This window comes from Sphaerodactylus townsendi, linkage group LG01 (genome assembly GCF_021028975.2).
Source record: "Sphaerodactylus townsendi isolate TG3544 linkage group LG01, MPM_Stown_v2.3, whole genome shotgun sequence".
NCBI classification, from domain to species: Eukaryota; Metazoa; Chordata; class Lepidosauria; order Squamata; family Sphaerodactylidae; genus Sphaerodactylus; species Sphaerodactylus townsendi.
The window spans coordinates 138,552,751-138,565,980 of record NC_059425.1 but is presented as its reverse complement, the minus strand read 5'-3'; the positions used below and the strand labels follow the sequence as shown (position 1 = coordinate 138,565,980).

The window sequence follows — 13,230 nt, the reverse complement described above, 5'->3', positions numbered from 1 at the left end:
ACATCCCAGGTTTGGTGTAGTTTGGTTCAGGATATCCAAAGTTATGGACCCTCAAAGATGTAGCCTTCATCTTCTATTAGCTCCCATTGAAAACAATGGAGGATGCGGCACTCCCTTTGGGAGTCCATAGCTTTGGACCCACTGGACCAAACTTCACAAAACCTGGGTGGTATCAATAAGAGACTCTCCTGATAATACATCCCAGGTTTGGTGAAATTTGGTTCAGGGGGTCCAAAGTTATGGTCCCTCAAAGGTGTAGCCCCCATCTTCCATTAGCTCCCATTGGAAACAATGGAGGATGGGGGCACCCCTTTTGGGAGTCCATAACTTTGGACCCCCTGAACCAAACTTCACCAAACCCGGGCAGTATCATCAGGGGAGTACCCCAAACATTCCCTGAAAGTTTGGTGCAGCTAGCCCAAACAATGCGCCCCCATAGGCAAAAAACCGAAATGTTTTAAAAACCCACAAACGGGTGGGCGGAGCTTCGGACATGAATGGGGGGGTTCAAACCAGAGAACCCCCTTTACCTATGTCCATGATCCCGACCAAGAGTCTATACAAGACCTCTCTTTAAAATGGTGCTGCCTTGGGGTTTTGCAGTTCCTCTCACCGATAGGGACCGCAGCACTACACTTCCCAGGGATCCTCGCGCGCCCTTCCCTGCGTGGCTTTTATCTTCTGAATCCCGCCGCTTGCTGGTGCCAGATGATCCTGCTTATCGGTGTGCTGCTTGGCTGCGGTTCAGGGGCTGACACGAAGCGGGAGCCAGGGCGCGCTGCGCCTCTCGCTTGAAGCTGCGCGAGGAACCCTCAGGGGAAGAAGCCGCAGGAGGAGCGCAAGGGCCGGTCACCTTTCGAGGAGCTTCTGCAGGGAGGTAGACGAGAGCACGGACGGCAGGATGGTCATTCGGTTGTTCGTCGCCTCTTCCTCGGGCTCCGTGGCGGTGAGCGGGGAGAGGGGCAGGGAGAGGCAGGCAGGGAGGGAGGGGGCGCACGGGAAAGCGCAGCGACGGGGATGGATGCAGGAGGTCTCCACTACGACACGCCAAAGCCATCGCAGGCTGGACAGGCACTTCCAACGCTTCTTAGGAAAGGAACAACTGAGGATTAAAAAAGGGGCGGCGGGGGGAGAATTGGGACCGATCCGAGAGAGGCAAATGAAGCGGAGGGATGGAGCCGGCGGTGTGGTCGGTGTTTTCCTCTCTCTTCCCTGCCGTGCGGCATATTGGTCAGCAGGCTTTTCACTTTTTACGCACAGTCGGCTGGGCTGGAATGCGGCTGACTGACCAGGGTGTTGCTACCCACATTATGCCGAGCGAGCTGCACCTTTGGCACGCCCGCCTTGGCCGGAAAGGAGAGGGGGAAATGCCTCGTTCGTGATTTATAGCTTTTCAAAGGTCAGATCCGCAAGGATGATGGCAGCCTTATGGGTTTCCCGGAAAATATCTGAACGTCTGAAAAGCACAACAGAATCAACATGTAGTCGGTCGCCACGCTCAGGATGTTTTGTCTTAAAATTGGTCACACGCTTGCGAAATGATTGAAGGTGCTAGTCTAGGAGATATGTTTAGACTGCCAGTCTATGTACTTATTTGTAAATCTCATTCAGCTGAAACCTGCTTCTGAATAAACGTCTTCTGAATCTGGAAACATGTCAAGTTAAATATATATTAAGTGCTTTATGTTATATCTTTAATGGTGCTACTGTCTGTTGATCTGTAGGGTGCTCTATAGAAGTCTTTTATCTGAAATGGCTGTAAGGTTTGGAATCAGCTCCCCTTTTGAACGTCACCAGAGTTGGAATCCAATCTCCTTTAGGCTTTTTATAAAGTCAATCTGTATTGAAAAATAGGCTTTATCGTTTCCAGGATTGAAATGATTTCATTGAAAGCTTATGACTAAGTTTAAACAAACAAATAATATCCCTATAGCATTCTCTTGGTAAAATTAAATTTGCTTGTGACCTGAGATTTCCATAAATGGCACTTAATTTTTCTGTGCAATGTGCTCTGAATGAGATGATTTCAAGGACTATGCTTTAATGACTTTTTTGGGCAGAAGTAGTGACCTTTGTTCTCAGTTTAAAAAAACACACATATAAAATTGAATCCTGAGAATTTTAAATGGAGTTCCATGAACAGAACACATTTTCACTGCTTCCCCTGTTATCTTTACCCATTTTTCAGGCATTGCCCTAGAAAGCTTATTTTGAGGGTCACCAAACCCATAGGAACAATGTGGGACGGGGATACAGCTTGAGTGGAAAATCTATGGAAGTAACAGTCCCCTTTTGCTTATCCAAGATCTCCTTTGAATCCAGACCCATGACTTTGCACTGTGCAAAGCATTGGAATATTTGCACTGTGTATGTGGAGCTCCCCTAGCTATGCAATATTGGCATTCGTTCGCAAAATGAAAGCCAAATCTACATGCTAAACTGATACAATTTGTCATGTAGTGTATGCAGTAGCTACGTGCTATCAGCCAGTAACAACTAATTATCCATTTCAGGAGCTTGCTGAGTAAATAGAGATTCTGTAAGTCAGTTCTTGGCAGTCTGTTTACCCTGTAGTAATGCAGTGCCAAAATGTTTCATCTTTTGTCACATATTTACAAATAACGTTTTTAAAAAGGAGCCTATATGTATCCGGTAACTAACAATGATGGATTGATAGTTACAGCTCTGATCCTGCACGTATTTGCTTAGATTTTCCATTGAAATCTGTGAGTCAGCCATCCTTATGCTTCCCTGTTGATGTGACTAATGCATGTGCACACAAGATTCCATATTCATGTCACATTCGGGAAGCAGATTTGTATTCTTGCTGGACAGTGTTAGCATATAGGGCAGTTGACCGGTCAGATATTGACAACTGACTTACCCAACTGACCTCTAATTAGCTGACCGTGTCAAATATTATCAGACATCCCATGAGGCCAAGATTGATGCTGAACAGGTGACATCTGATCTTTTTCATTACAGGATGGTGGCATCTAATAGCAAGGGTTGGTTGTGAATTGCATCACTCGCCCCTGAGCACTTACGAACAAAGTTAGCAAGTAGGAAATTTTCCTGTTGGCTACTTCCTATAACTCCAGGCATTTCCAGACTGACATTTCATTTTAAATAGTTCCTATGATTTTTCTTTATTTTAATTTCATTTCCCCCCCTCCCCCCCAAACAGTAAAAACAGGATGACCCTAGTGTTTTAGGCTGAAGACTAAAGTGAAGAACTGTTCAGTGAATTGTTTCCATTTATAGATGCCATATTTATAGATGCCATTATGAAAATTTATTATAAAATTAACTATAATCATCTCTAAAAGTCACTGTTTCACAATTGCAGTTAATTGATTTAATTAACCTAAGTGCTGAAGGTTTTTATGTTATTCTAATACAATTAATACTTGACTAATATTTTGCTATATTTGAAAATACTGGGCCAGTTTATTGACTTTTTGTCAGTAGTAAAACCATCAACCTATTTGCCAATTGGAATTCTGCATTTTTTTTTTGCGTTATTAGTAATTTGCTAAAGCAGGTCAACTGCGTCTAGTGTTAGAGTGGTTTGCCTTCTAGGTATTATAAATGCCATCAGTGGAAAAATCCCTTTTATATGTAGAATTATTTATGGAGGATGAGGGTACTGTAGTGATTCAGCATGCCCACTAGATGAATTCTCCCACCATTTCAGTGGAGGTTGCCAACTCAGGAGGTTAATGTTGTGTGGATGCTTAGCTCAATGTTACACAACCATACTAGATAATAAGGAAATTGTAATGTATCTAATTCTGGCATACATCATTTGTTTAAGCTAAATAATTTAATTGTAGAATTCACTTCCATAAGGAGTGGTTATGGCAATGAGCATAGATGGCTTTATAACAGGGAATAGATTCATGGAGGCCATGACCATCAATGGCTGCTATTCATAGTGACTAAAGGAAACTTCCCTATTCAGATTTAGGCTGATTCCGCACAGGTTGCAGTCATGATAACGGAACCTGTTTCCCTATTTTCTCATTCACATGTGTTCCATACAGGCAGTGATTGGAGGCCATGGAAACAATCAGGTTGCTTTTGCACCTTTGCACGGAGACACTTCTCTCTCTTTTTAATTTCTGGCAAAACGTGTGTAGCTACATGGACATGCAGACGTGAATCCCCACGGCCATACTGATCATTCCACAATAGGACTGGCTGCACCTGCGTAGCTATGCAGATTCTCCCTGACTGTAGATGATGTGGTGAAAGGGAGGGAAATAAAGTGACTCCTGCCTGGCCATTCATGTGATAGTGGCTCCAACCTGAGATTTTTTCAAAAGGATTGCTAGCTTAACAATTTTCAAAAAACCCAGGAAAAATAAAATAGGGCAGGCTCATTTTGGGGGTGGGACCTGTATGAAGTTTCCCCTTTAAAACTGATTGTATGACGCCCTACACTCGTCTCTTTTGGCCTGTGCAGAATCAACCTAAGAGAACTTTTGAACTCTAGTGTTAAAATGCAACGATAGAGGAACGCTTGTTTTTCTGTTTCTTGTCTGTTTTCCCTCCAGACCAGCTGGTGGTCTGAAGGAGTTGGCAGTAGACTGGAATAGAAACACTACTATTCTGATCCAACAGGTCTCTTCCTAGGAGATGGGAATGACTGTGGAACTGGTTTCATACTAAGCCTTGTAATCATATTTATTATTTAAAAAGTTTGTCACATGTTTTCATCTGCCCTGGCCTGGAAGCAGTGTCCCTTAGAGGCAGATGATTCTACAGATCGGTTGTATGAGTGGTTCTCTGGCAACAAGAGAAGAGGGTAACTCTAAGAAGGAGGACACAGAGAGAAGAAGCTGAAACTTTTTTTTATCCAGAATGTCTGGAGAGTTTCTTAAGGAGTTCTTGAGAAGAAAACCTGTGGATACTGAGAAAGACAGTTGGTGGCCACCTTTAATCCTGAGCATTAGCGGGACTTCTGTTGTGACTGTGAGGAAAAGTGGTGACGCAATCCACCTGTGACTCAGAGATAAGAGACCACCTTTTTCACCCTGAGTTATTGGGATGCTCAATGTAATTTTTATTCACATTGCTTTGTTTAAAACTCCCAGTTCTGAATCCATTGTTTCCCCCACTTTTCAATAACAGTTATTTAAGTGTTGTTCAGGTTTTGAATGGGGCATCCACAATTCTGTGACCACTAACATGGTCCTTTCAAGGCTAAAGGGGTTGCACTGGATTGCACCCAAAGTACCAGCTTTGGTTTCTTCACAAAAAATATCACTCAAATACTTAATATGACTCCTTATTCTAAAATCTGGGTAGGTTTTTTTTTTGCTTAATTTTGTTTGTTTAAATGTTTTTATTAGTACCCAGGGTAGGATTTCTATTATTGCATTCTATTATTTTATTTAACTTTTTGCACATCTGTTTGAACAAGCTCCACTTATATCCCATAGAAACAAGTGACATTTAAACCCATCTTATTTGCTTATTATACTGAAACAATATATATAGCTAATATAAATAACCTATCAATCAATTTTAAATTCCAGTTTGGTTTGGCTTGTATATGTGTTCCAGCAAAATCATAACTTATTAAAGCAAGACTGAAAACTATGGCCATGTTCAGACATGACTACAAACCTCTGTATGAGACTGGCACAAGTAGAACTTGTTTATTATGCCATCATGTTCTTCCCTCCCTCCCTCCCTCCCTCCCTTCATCCATCCATCCCTCCATCCCTCCATCCATCCCCTCTCTTTCTTTTACCCTAATGCATGGAATGCAAATGGAAGTTTCCTGGTTTGGAAAGCTTTCCATCAAAATTCAGTTTACTGCCTCATTTGAATACAGATGTCTGGGCCAACTGAAGTCTGTGTCCTCTCCACCAACTTAAATTTGACACTCCCATTGAAATGAATAAACATTCCAGATAATTGTGCACCTCCTTCCTGTCTACCCTGCAACCGCATCAAGGGTAAATATCTGGCTGTCTCTGCGGCCAATCATAGTACATAGTACCAGGAATATATAAACCCCACTAGGGGATGCAGGTTGCATATCAAGATATATTGCACAATGTCTCATCCCTTTGTTTTCCTTTTCATGTTAATGCACATTAGTAAGGGAGACCAAAACTAAATGAAGGATAGAGGAATTAAATAATACTTTTTTTCTAAGAACCTTTCTGGTTCACTGAAAAACCTGGCAGAAATCTTGTCTTCAGTGCTGAGGAAGAGCCAAAAGGACAGGTATTCTACACAGGTAAGCCATAAAGTATGAATCCTGCACTTCTTCCATCATCTCTTCTTCCACCTGCCTGCTTGACTTACCCAAGGAAAATGATGGATATGTTGAGCACTCAGATCTCCATAGCTATAGAGAGCTTCCCCACACACCCATCTGTAATATGACCTAAGTGTGCACTCTATTAACAACCCTCCCTTACTAGCAGGTTGTAGCAGGATCCACTGCACAGAGAACACAAGAATAAACAAGAACAAAATGTACGAGGAGGAGACAGAATGTAGAAAATTTCCTGTCTTTCTCTGTTAACAACAGTGTAGGGCCATTTTAATAATGTATTTTGCTCTACCTTCTGCCACTTCTAACTAAACACGTATGAATCATTCTTACTTGTAGGATCAAAGCCAAAGTGCATGCAGCTGAACAAATTGACTAACCATAGGTTTGCAGTGCAATTTGCTACAATAGATGGTTGAGTATATTTGCTTAAGTGAAACTCCAAATATAGATTAAGGCATTACAATAAAAGACTAGAGAATTAAGCTGAGGTATTTAGATCAAACAGTATTTACATGGCAGCACTCTTCCTCATTTTTATTCACTCACTACTCCTTGATAAGTCCCTAGGCACTATACCACTGGTGGCGAACCTATGGCACGGGTGCCAGAGGTGGCACTCAGAGCCCTCTCTGTGGGCACACGCAAACAGAGTCGCCCCCCCACCCCCCACACATCTAGGCTGGTCTGGGCTGCTGGGTTCAATTATTAGCATTAAACCTAAGACCTAGTTTTGGAGAAGCAGTGTAGGTAACTCTGTTAAGCGCTGTTAAACCCCACTGATTTTCATGCGAAGAACTAAAGAGCGATCCTTTACCTGGGAGTAAGCTCGGTTGCTGGCAATGGGACTTGCTTCTGAGTAAACCCTCCTAGGTTCGTGATTCACCCGTTGGAAGAGTTACACAGTTGCTTCAAAGCAAAGCCACCGACTACCACCAAGCGTACTCCCGAGTAACGCACGCCTCGGAGCCAACCGTTTTTTCTAATCTAAAACCGTAGTGTTCAGGTTAAATTGCCGTGTTGGCACTTTGTAATAAATAAGTGGGTTTTGGATTGCAGTTTGGGCACTTGCTTTCGAAAAGGTTTGCCATCACTGCACTATACCAACCTGCTATAACTAGTAACCTTCATGAAAAAAACTACTCCCTCCCTCCCTCCCTCCCTCTATAGGCAGGCAGTTAACAAAAAGAAAAGAAAGGACGTTTGCCACCACAGACCTATGTATACCACAAGTGAGGACTCTGGCAATGACAAGGTGGAAATCAACTAATACTTTTGTCAGATTGTCACAGACTACAATGCCTTTGTGCAGTATTTGATAGATGTCAATGTTACCAGGGCAGATCAGTCAAATATGGAGATGAAGTGATGGAAAGTAGCACCGGTTGTTCTTCTGTCTGCCAAGCAGCTTTCAGAGGGGCAGAATCTCTTCAAGAACAGAAGATGACAGCCCTGATTCCTCTCTACAACAAATGCTGTTCGGTAAAAACTGTTTGTGCTCCTTCTCTGCTCCCACATTGGCTGGCAGAATCATCATCCATCATTGTTACATGCTGAGTGCTGCCATGTTGAGGTATGTACACTGGAAATGTTCTCCACTGGAAAGGTACTTCACTGTCCCACTGCAGAGGGGTTTGTAACCTACTTGTCGGACGCCTCTATTATTATCTATTATTGTCATTGTTATTGTTATCGCTGTTTTAAAGGTTTTAATGCTTATGTTTATATTTTTATGTTGTACACCGCCCAGAGCCCCTCGGGGATGGGGCGGTATAAAAATCCGAAAAATAAATAAATAAATAAATAAATAAATAAATAAATAAATAAATAAATATGAACTGCGCTTCTCCCAGTTACCGACAATGGCAGTTAGCCACTGTGGAATAAATGGGATGACAATAATATGAGAGGCATCCTGGGGTGTGACTGAGTCCAACCAGTATGAGGCTAGAATGAGACAAGACTACTGTAATATACATTGTAGGTGTCTCCCCTCAAGGTCTGTTTGGATACTTCAGTTGGTGCAAAATGCCATAGGTTAGTTATTAACAGGAGCTAGGATAAGCATGCATATTACTCCCATTCTGCACTCCCTCTATTGGCTGCCTACCAATTACCCCAGTTCATTTCAAGATATGGTTTATCACACACTAAGCCCTTAATAACCTTAATTCCTCCCATCTGTGTAGGACCATGTCTCTTCCATGCTCCACCATGAAAGCTGCACTCATCTGCACCTTCTGCAGGTACCACCCTGCAAATGAACATAATCAACCACTGCCTATACACATTCTGTGGTGGCTCCAACATTATGCAACAGCCTGCCCAATATAGTTAGGAAGGCTCTCAGCAGGCATCCTGCAAACTATGCAAAACTGAATTATTCATGAGGTCATTTTTACACAGGTAATAGGGCTGTACAATAATGGAATGGTTTAGAAAGGATGCTTTAATGAAGGGAAGGTACTAAGGACTATACTACTGTGTATGTACCATTTATTATGATATGTCCTACTATGGTTATGATTATCCTACTATGACATTTTTGCTTTGTTTAACATTTCATGTTGTACTTTGTTTCACCATCATACTTGGTTTCTGATTTCTGCAATATCAGTCCTATAACATTGTTCACTGGACGTCCCATCTTGTTGATTGTAGTGATTTGCACTGTGTAATCTTGAATCTTAGTGAGAAAAGCAGACTATAAGTAATGTAAATAATTAAATAAATAATAAATGAACATTGGTTCATGTCATCTTATCCTACAATACTCTAAGGGAAATGCATATTAAACATCTAGTTCTACTGACCTGTTGCTTTTCAAGATTGTTTTTTTAGTACTGGGATAAACGGTTTGGGCGCACAAAAAGGAGGTTCTTGTCATAGACTCCCCACAAAAAAACCTACCAAAAAATAAAGATAGGTTGGGAACATTTTTTGCCAGCTACATAAGCCCTCTGTTTCCCTTCTGCTCTTGTGCTGTCTGCATGTTGGCAGATGGGCAAGCCAAAAGGATAAAAGCCAAAGGAGTCCAAGATTAGCCCATGAGTTGTACTTGTAGTATGTGTGTATATGTGGAGAAAAATACAATATAAGTAAAAAATAAAAGTTTAGCGGCAGGTATTTTCTGATTGTATGTCCTCATAGGTGTGGATTTGTCTGCAGCATTTAAGAGACTGGGAAATTCTGACCTCTTAAAAACTTTGGTTGTAATTTCAAATACAGTGTTTTCCTCAGTCCAGCTTGTGAAACAATGTCTGGGCAAATAACAAAATTTTCTGGCACCTAATAAAGGTTGTTACCTTTTGTGATTGAAGCTTTCATAAGCCCCAGCTACTATGTCAGATAAAATGGGCACTAGTTCACAACAACCTATGCCACAATATAAGTGGTACAAGAAGACTCCTTGTTTTATTGGCTGCAGTGAGCTAGTGTGGCTGATCCTCTGGGATGGACGGGAGAAGAACTTTTGGGCATGAATTGCCCTCTGAAAGTAGATCTCAGTCAGAACTCTTAACTTTATTAAACACTCAAAAGTGCATACAATTCTCCAGCACCAAATGCACATCATCTGTAGTATGGTAGGTGTTTTCTTTTCTGGCACTGAATCCAGGGAGTGAATCAAGGTACACTCTTCCACCTTCTACACCTGGTATGTGTGCTGTCAGAAATCAGAGCACCAAATTGTGACAGGGAGGAGGTGGTGGGAGGAGATCTTTTGTAACTACAATACCCTCTACCACCCAAAGTTCTGTGTATCAAAACTTTGGGTGGTATCAGGTAAGGCCTTTCTTGGCATATACAAGATGACACAATAATATCAATTCTTTAATTTTTGCACTGCTGCTTTTCAGTGTGAAAACATACAATAAGCAACCACATTTAATCATTGCAGTGTCTTTGAACAAGAAACATATAATGACTAAGAGTCTGAATGACTTTCCCAGGCGTTTGGTTGCTAACAGAACATTCTTTGGGGGAAAAGCATCTTCATCCAAGCCTTATTTGAGATCATTGGCAGAAGGTTAGATTTGTATGATCAAATCACAATATTTTCCTCTGGTTTTAGTAGAATTAGTGTGGTGACATTCTAGTTCACTTCTTGAAAACATGGAAGAAATAATACACAGCTTGTGATCTTCTGTTTTGACTTGGCTCATACTTGACAAGCTCTTATCATGCTTAGCATATCTAAACAGCATCATGTAGTCATTGGGCTTCAGCCCACTCCTGTTAGCAATCTGCTGATTGTGCTTTGGGGCTAAGCTTTTGAATAGTTTTCGCTCTGGGTTGCAGAAATACTAGTATTAGTTTTCTACTACTGGATGAGCCAATTGTCCCAGCTGAAAGGGGAAAATGAATTGTGCTTGTGAAAAAGGAGGTAAGAGTTGATGGCTTTCTTTTCTTTGTTCAATGGAGTTTATCTTTGTTTAACAGAACTAACAAGCAACTGATTAACTAAGGCAAGTTGCTCAAATAAAGTATTATTTGTTGGTTTTAAAACTGGAGGAAACCTCTGCCTCCTGCGTAGCTTTTGTACCTGGTCTGGAAAGAGTCTTCTATTTCTCTCTCCTTATGCCATTAAAGACACTAGAACAAAAAAACCAGATAATATTTTTGTTCATTTTGCAGATTAAGTGCAAATTATTTCAAATTGGAGTATGATATTCCCTTTTTTACCTTTTGACTTCCATGGTTCTCTGTCCTGTAACTGGTCACTCTTCAAGGCTCCACATCTATTTCTTTCCTGCCATCAGCATTTAGTTTCAGTTCTATGTATGAGATTGCTTCACAGTTTATATTTCTTACTAATCTCTTCTTGCATCTTTAGACTCTCTTTCCCTAAGGTCTCTGCCTCCCTCATTTCTTATGTAAGTAGATTTGCCTACCTTCAGGTGGGACCTGGAGGTTGCCTGGAATTACAATGGATCTCCAGTTAAGAGACCTCAGTTTTCCTGTAGAAAAGGGATGCTTTGAAGGGTAGACACTATGGATTGTTGAATGACTGTTGGTTTGCTATGTGTGGCATCATCTAACTATAGCATTAGACCCTGCTGAGATCTGTGTACTTTTCAAACTCCACTTTCCCCAGGAGTTTCCCAACCTGGCAACCCTTTATGTAAGATGGTAGCCAAGACTTCCATGGTTCTTGTTCACTGAGAAATCTATTTCTGTTTCTTAGCTCTTCCACCTTTCAAGTGCTATTTTTGTCCCCCTCTCTCTCTGTTTCCAGGCAATTCATGCATTATAGATCAGAAGTTTTACTGCCATGTTTGAAACAATTAAATGCCTTCCTTGTGTTTGGGTGCTTGACCTCTTCCTTCTCAGAATCTCTGCCTTGTTTTCATGCAAACAACACAGCTGTGTATCTAGGGTACTTTATATCATGCTCTTAATCATGTAGCTCATAATGGCATATGTGATTCTCCCTTTCTCATTTTATACTACCATCAACCTTGTGAGGTAATTTAAGCCAAGGATCAATGTGACTTCTTTACTCATTTGGTGGTATTGGAATAGAGTCTCTTTTGTGATATCATAACTAAATCGCTTCTGGTAGCTTTTGAAATCAATGTGCGCAAAATAGTTATTCCAAAGTAGTATCAGAGTATTTATATGTATTGATGGTAGAGAGGCTGAACTTTGCAGAAATATTGGAAATGAGAATTAGATTGAAAATATGTCTGATTCTTAGTGAGGCCAAATCTGTGGATACTGGAAGCATGAACATACAAGACAGTGCCCAAGTTTGCAGAAAAATCTGAAATCTTAAAAAGATTCAAAAAACCTTTTGGGAGAGGTCAAGCACCCAAATGATAAAATGAGTTCCTATAGTTTTAAGAAAGAGATGTCCTCAGTTGCAGTTGTTAGGCAACCACAATAGTATTGCTGACCTTCAAAATTTGGTTTTTGTCAGTAACAGGGAGAGAAAGGGAAAAGTGTTCTTTTAAGGTATGTTTTGGACTTTTAAGGAGGATTCATGGGACCAGGTCCATCAGCAATCAGCTTGCTGACTGCTTGCTACTGTTAAACAGTAGCCACCTCCTACAAGCCAGTGTTGTGTAGTGGTTAGAGTTGCAGGCTAGGATATGTAAGAATCAGGTCCAAATCATTACTTTGCTGTGGTAGCTCACTGGGTGACCTTGTGTCAGCTACATATTCTAATCCTAACATACCTCACAAGGATAAAATGGAGAACAGGCGAATAATTTAAGCTACTTTTGGTCCCTAGTGGGGAGAAAGGGGGCATTCTATTATATAAAATAATGGCCATGGTGACGATGACTAACTTCCAGCCAGTAGCCACAACATGACTCAGTTCCAGCCAGTCGCCACACACAACTCACTTCCAGCCAATTGCTATGCACACGTAGCTTGGGGGGGTAGGGCTTACACAGAATGGCTCAAAAACAACACAAACAAAACAGTGTGATGTGGTGGTCACTCACTCTCTTGTGTGTTCACCCTTCTCCCCCACTGCTGAATAATTATGGTCACTGTACCATCTGCAGCTGCCTGAGGAAGAGCAGGTGCAGGCATTGGTTGCTCCCTGTGGTTCAGTTGCAATTGCTGGCAGCCATAATAGTTGTTAATCGTTGCATGGTAACGCAGGCCTCTTGGAAGAGGAGCATGTTTTTCAGGAAGAGGAGGAGAAGGGTGCTGGTGACATGGGGCTGAGGGGGGGAAGAAAGGCAAGAGGGGTCTCCTCCTTCGGTGAGTGCTATTAATTCTTGTGTGCCAATGCAGGCATCCAGGAAGAGCAGGAGGATGAGGGGGGAGCTGATGATGCAGGGCCAAGGGGGAAGAAAAGGCAGGAGGAGTTGGCCCCCTTGGTGGATGTCATTAACCCACTAACAGTTTACTAGAGCCTGCAGCATTTGTTTATACTACAGGCTTTACTGCTAGTAAAGGATGTAAGAAATAATTAATAG

At 41.7% G+C, this 13,230-nt stretch overlaps 1 protein-coding gene across 1 annotated transcript in view; it reads left to right on the top strand.

The window, feature by feature from the left end:
* Positions 1–706: 706 nt before the first annotated feature.
* Positions 707–13,230, top strand: part of SH3BGRL2 (SH3 domain binding glutamate rich protein like 2) — a 34,440-nt gene continuing 21,916 nt past the window's right edge. The window contains exon 1 of the mRNA XM_048495516.1: positions 707–946. Within this exon, the coding sequence (XP_048351473.1) occupies positions 902–946 (45 nt within the window). The 5' untranslated portion in view covers positions 707–901. The remainder of the gene's footprint in view (positions 947–13,230) is intronic.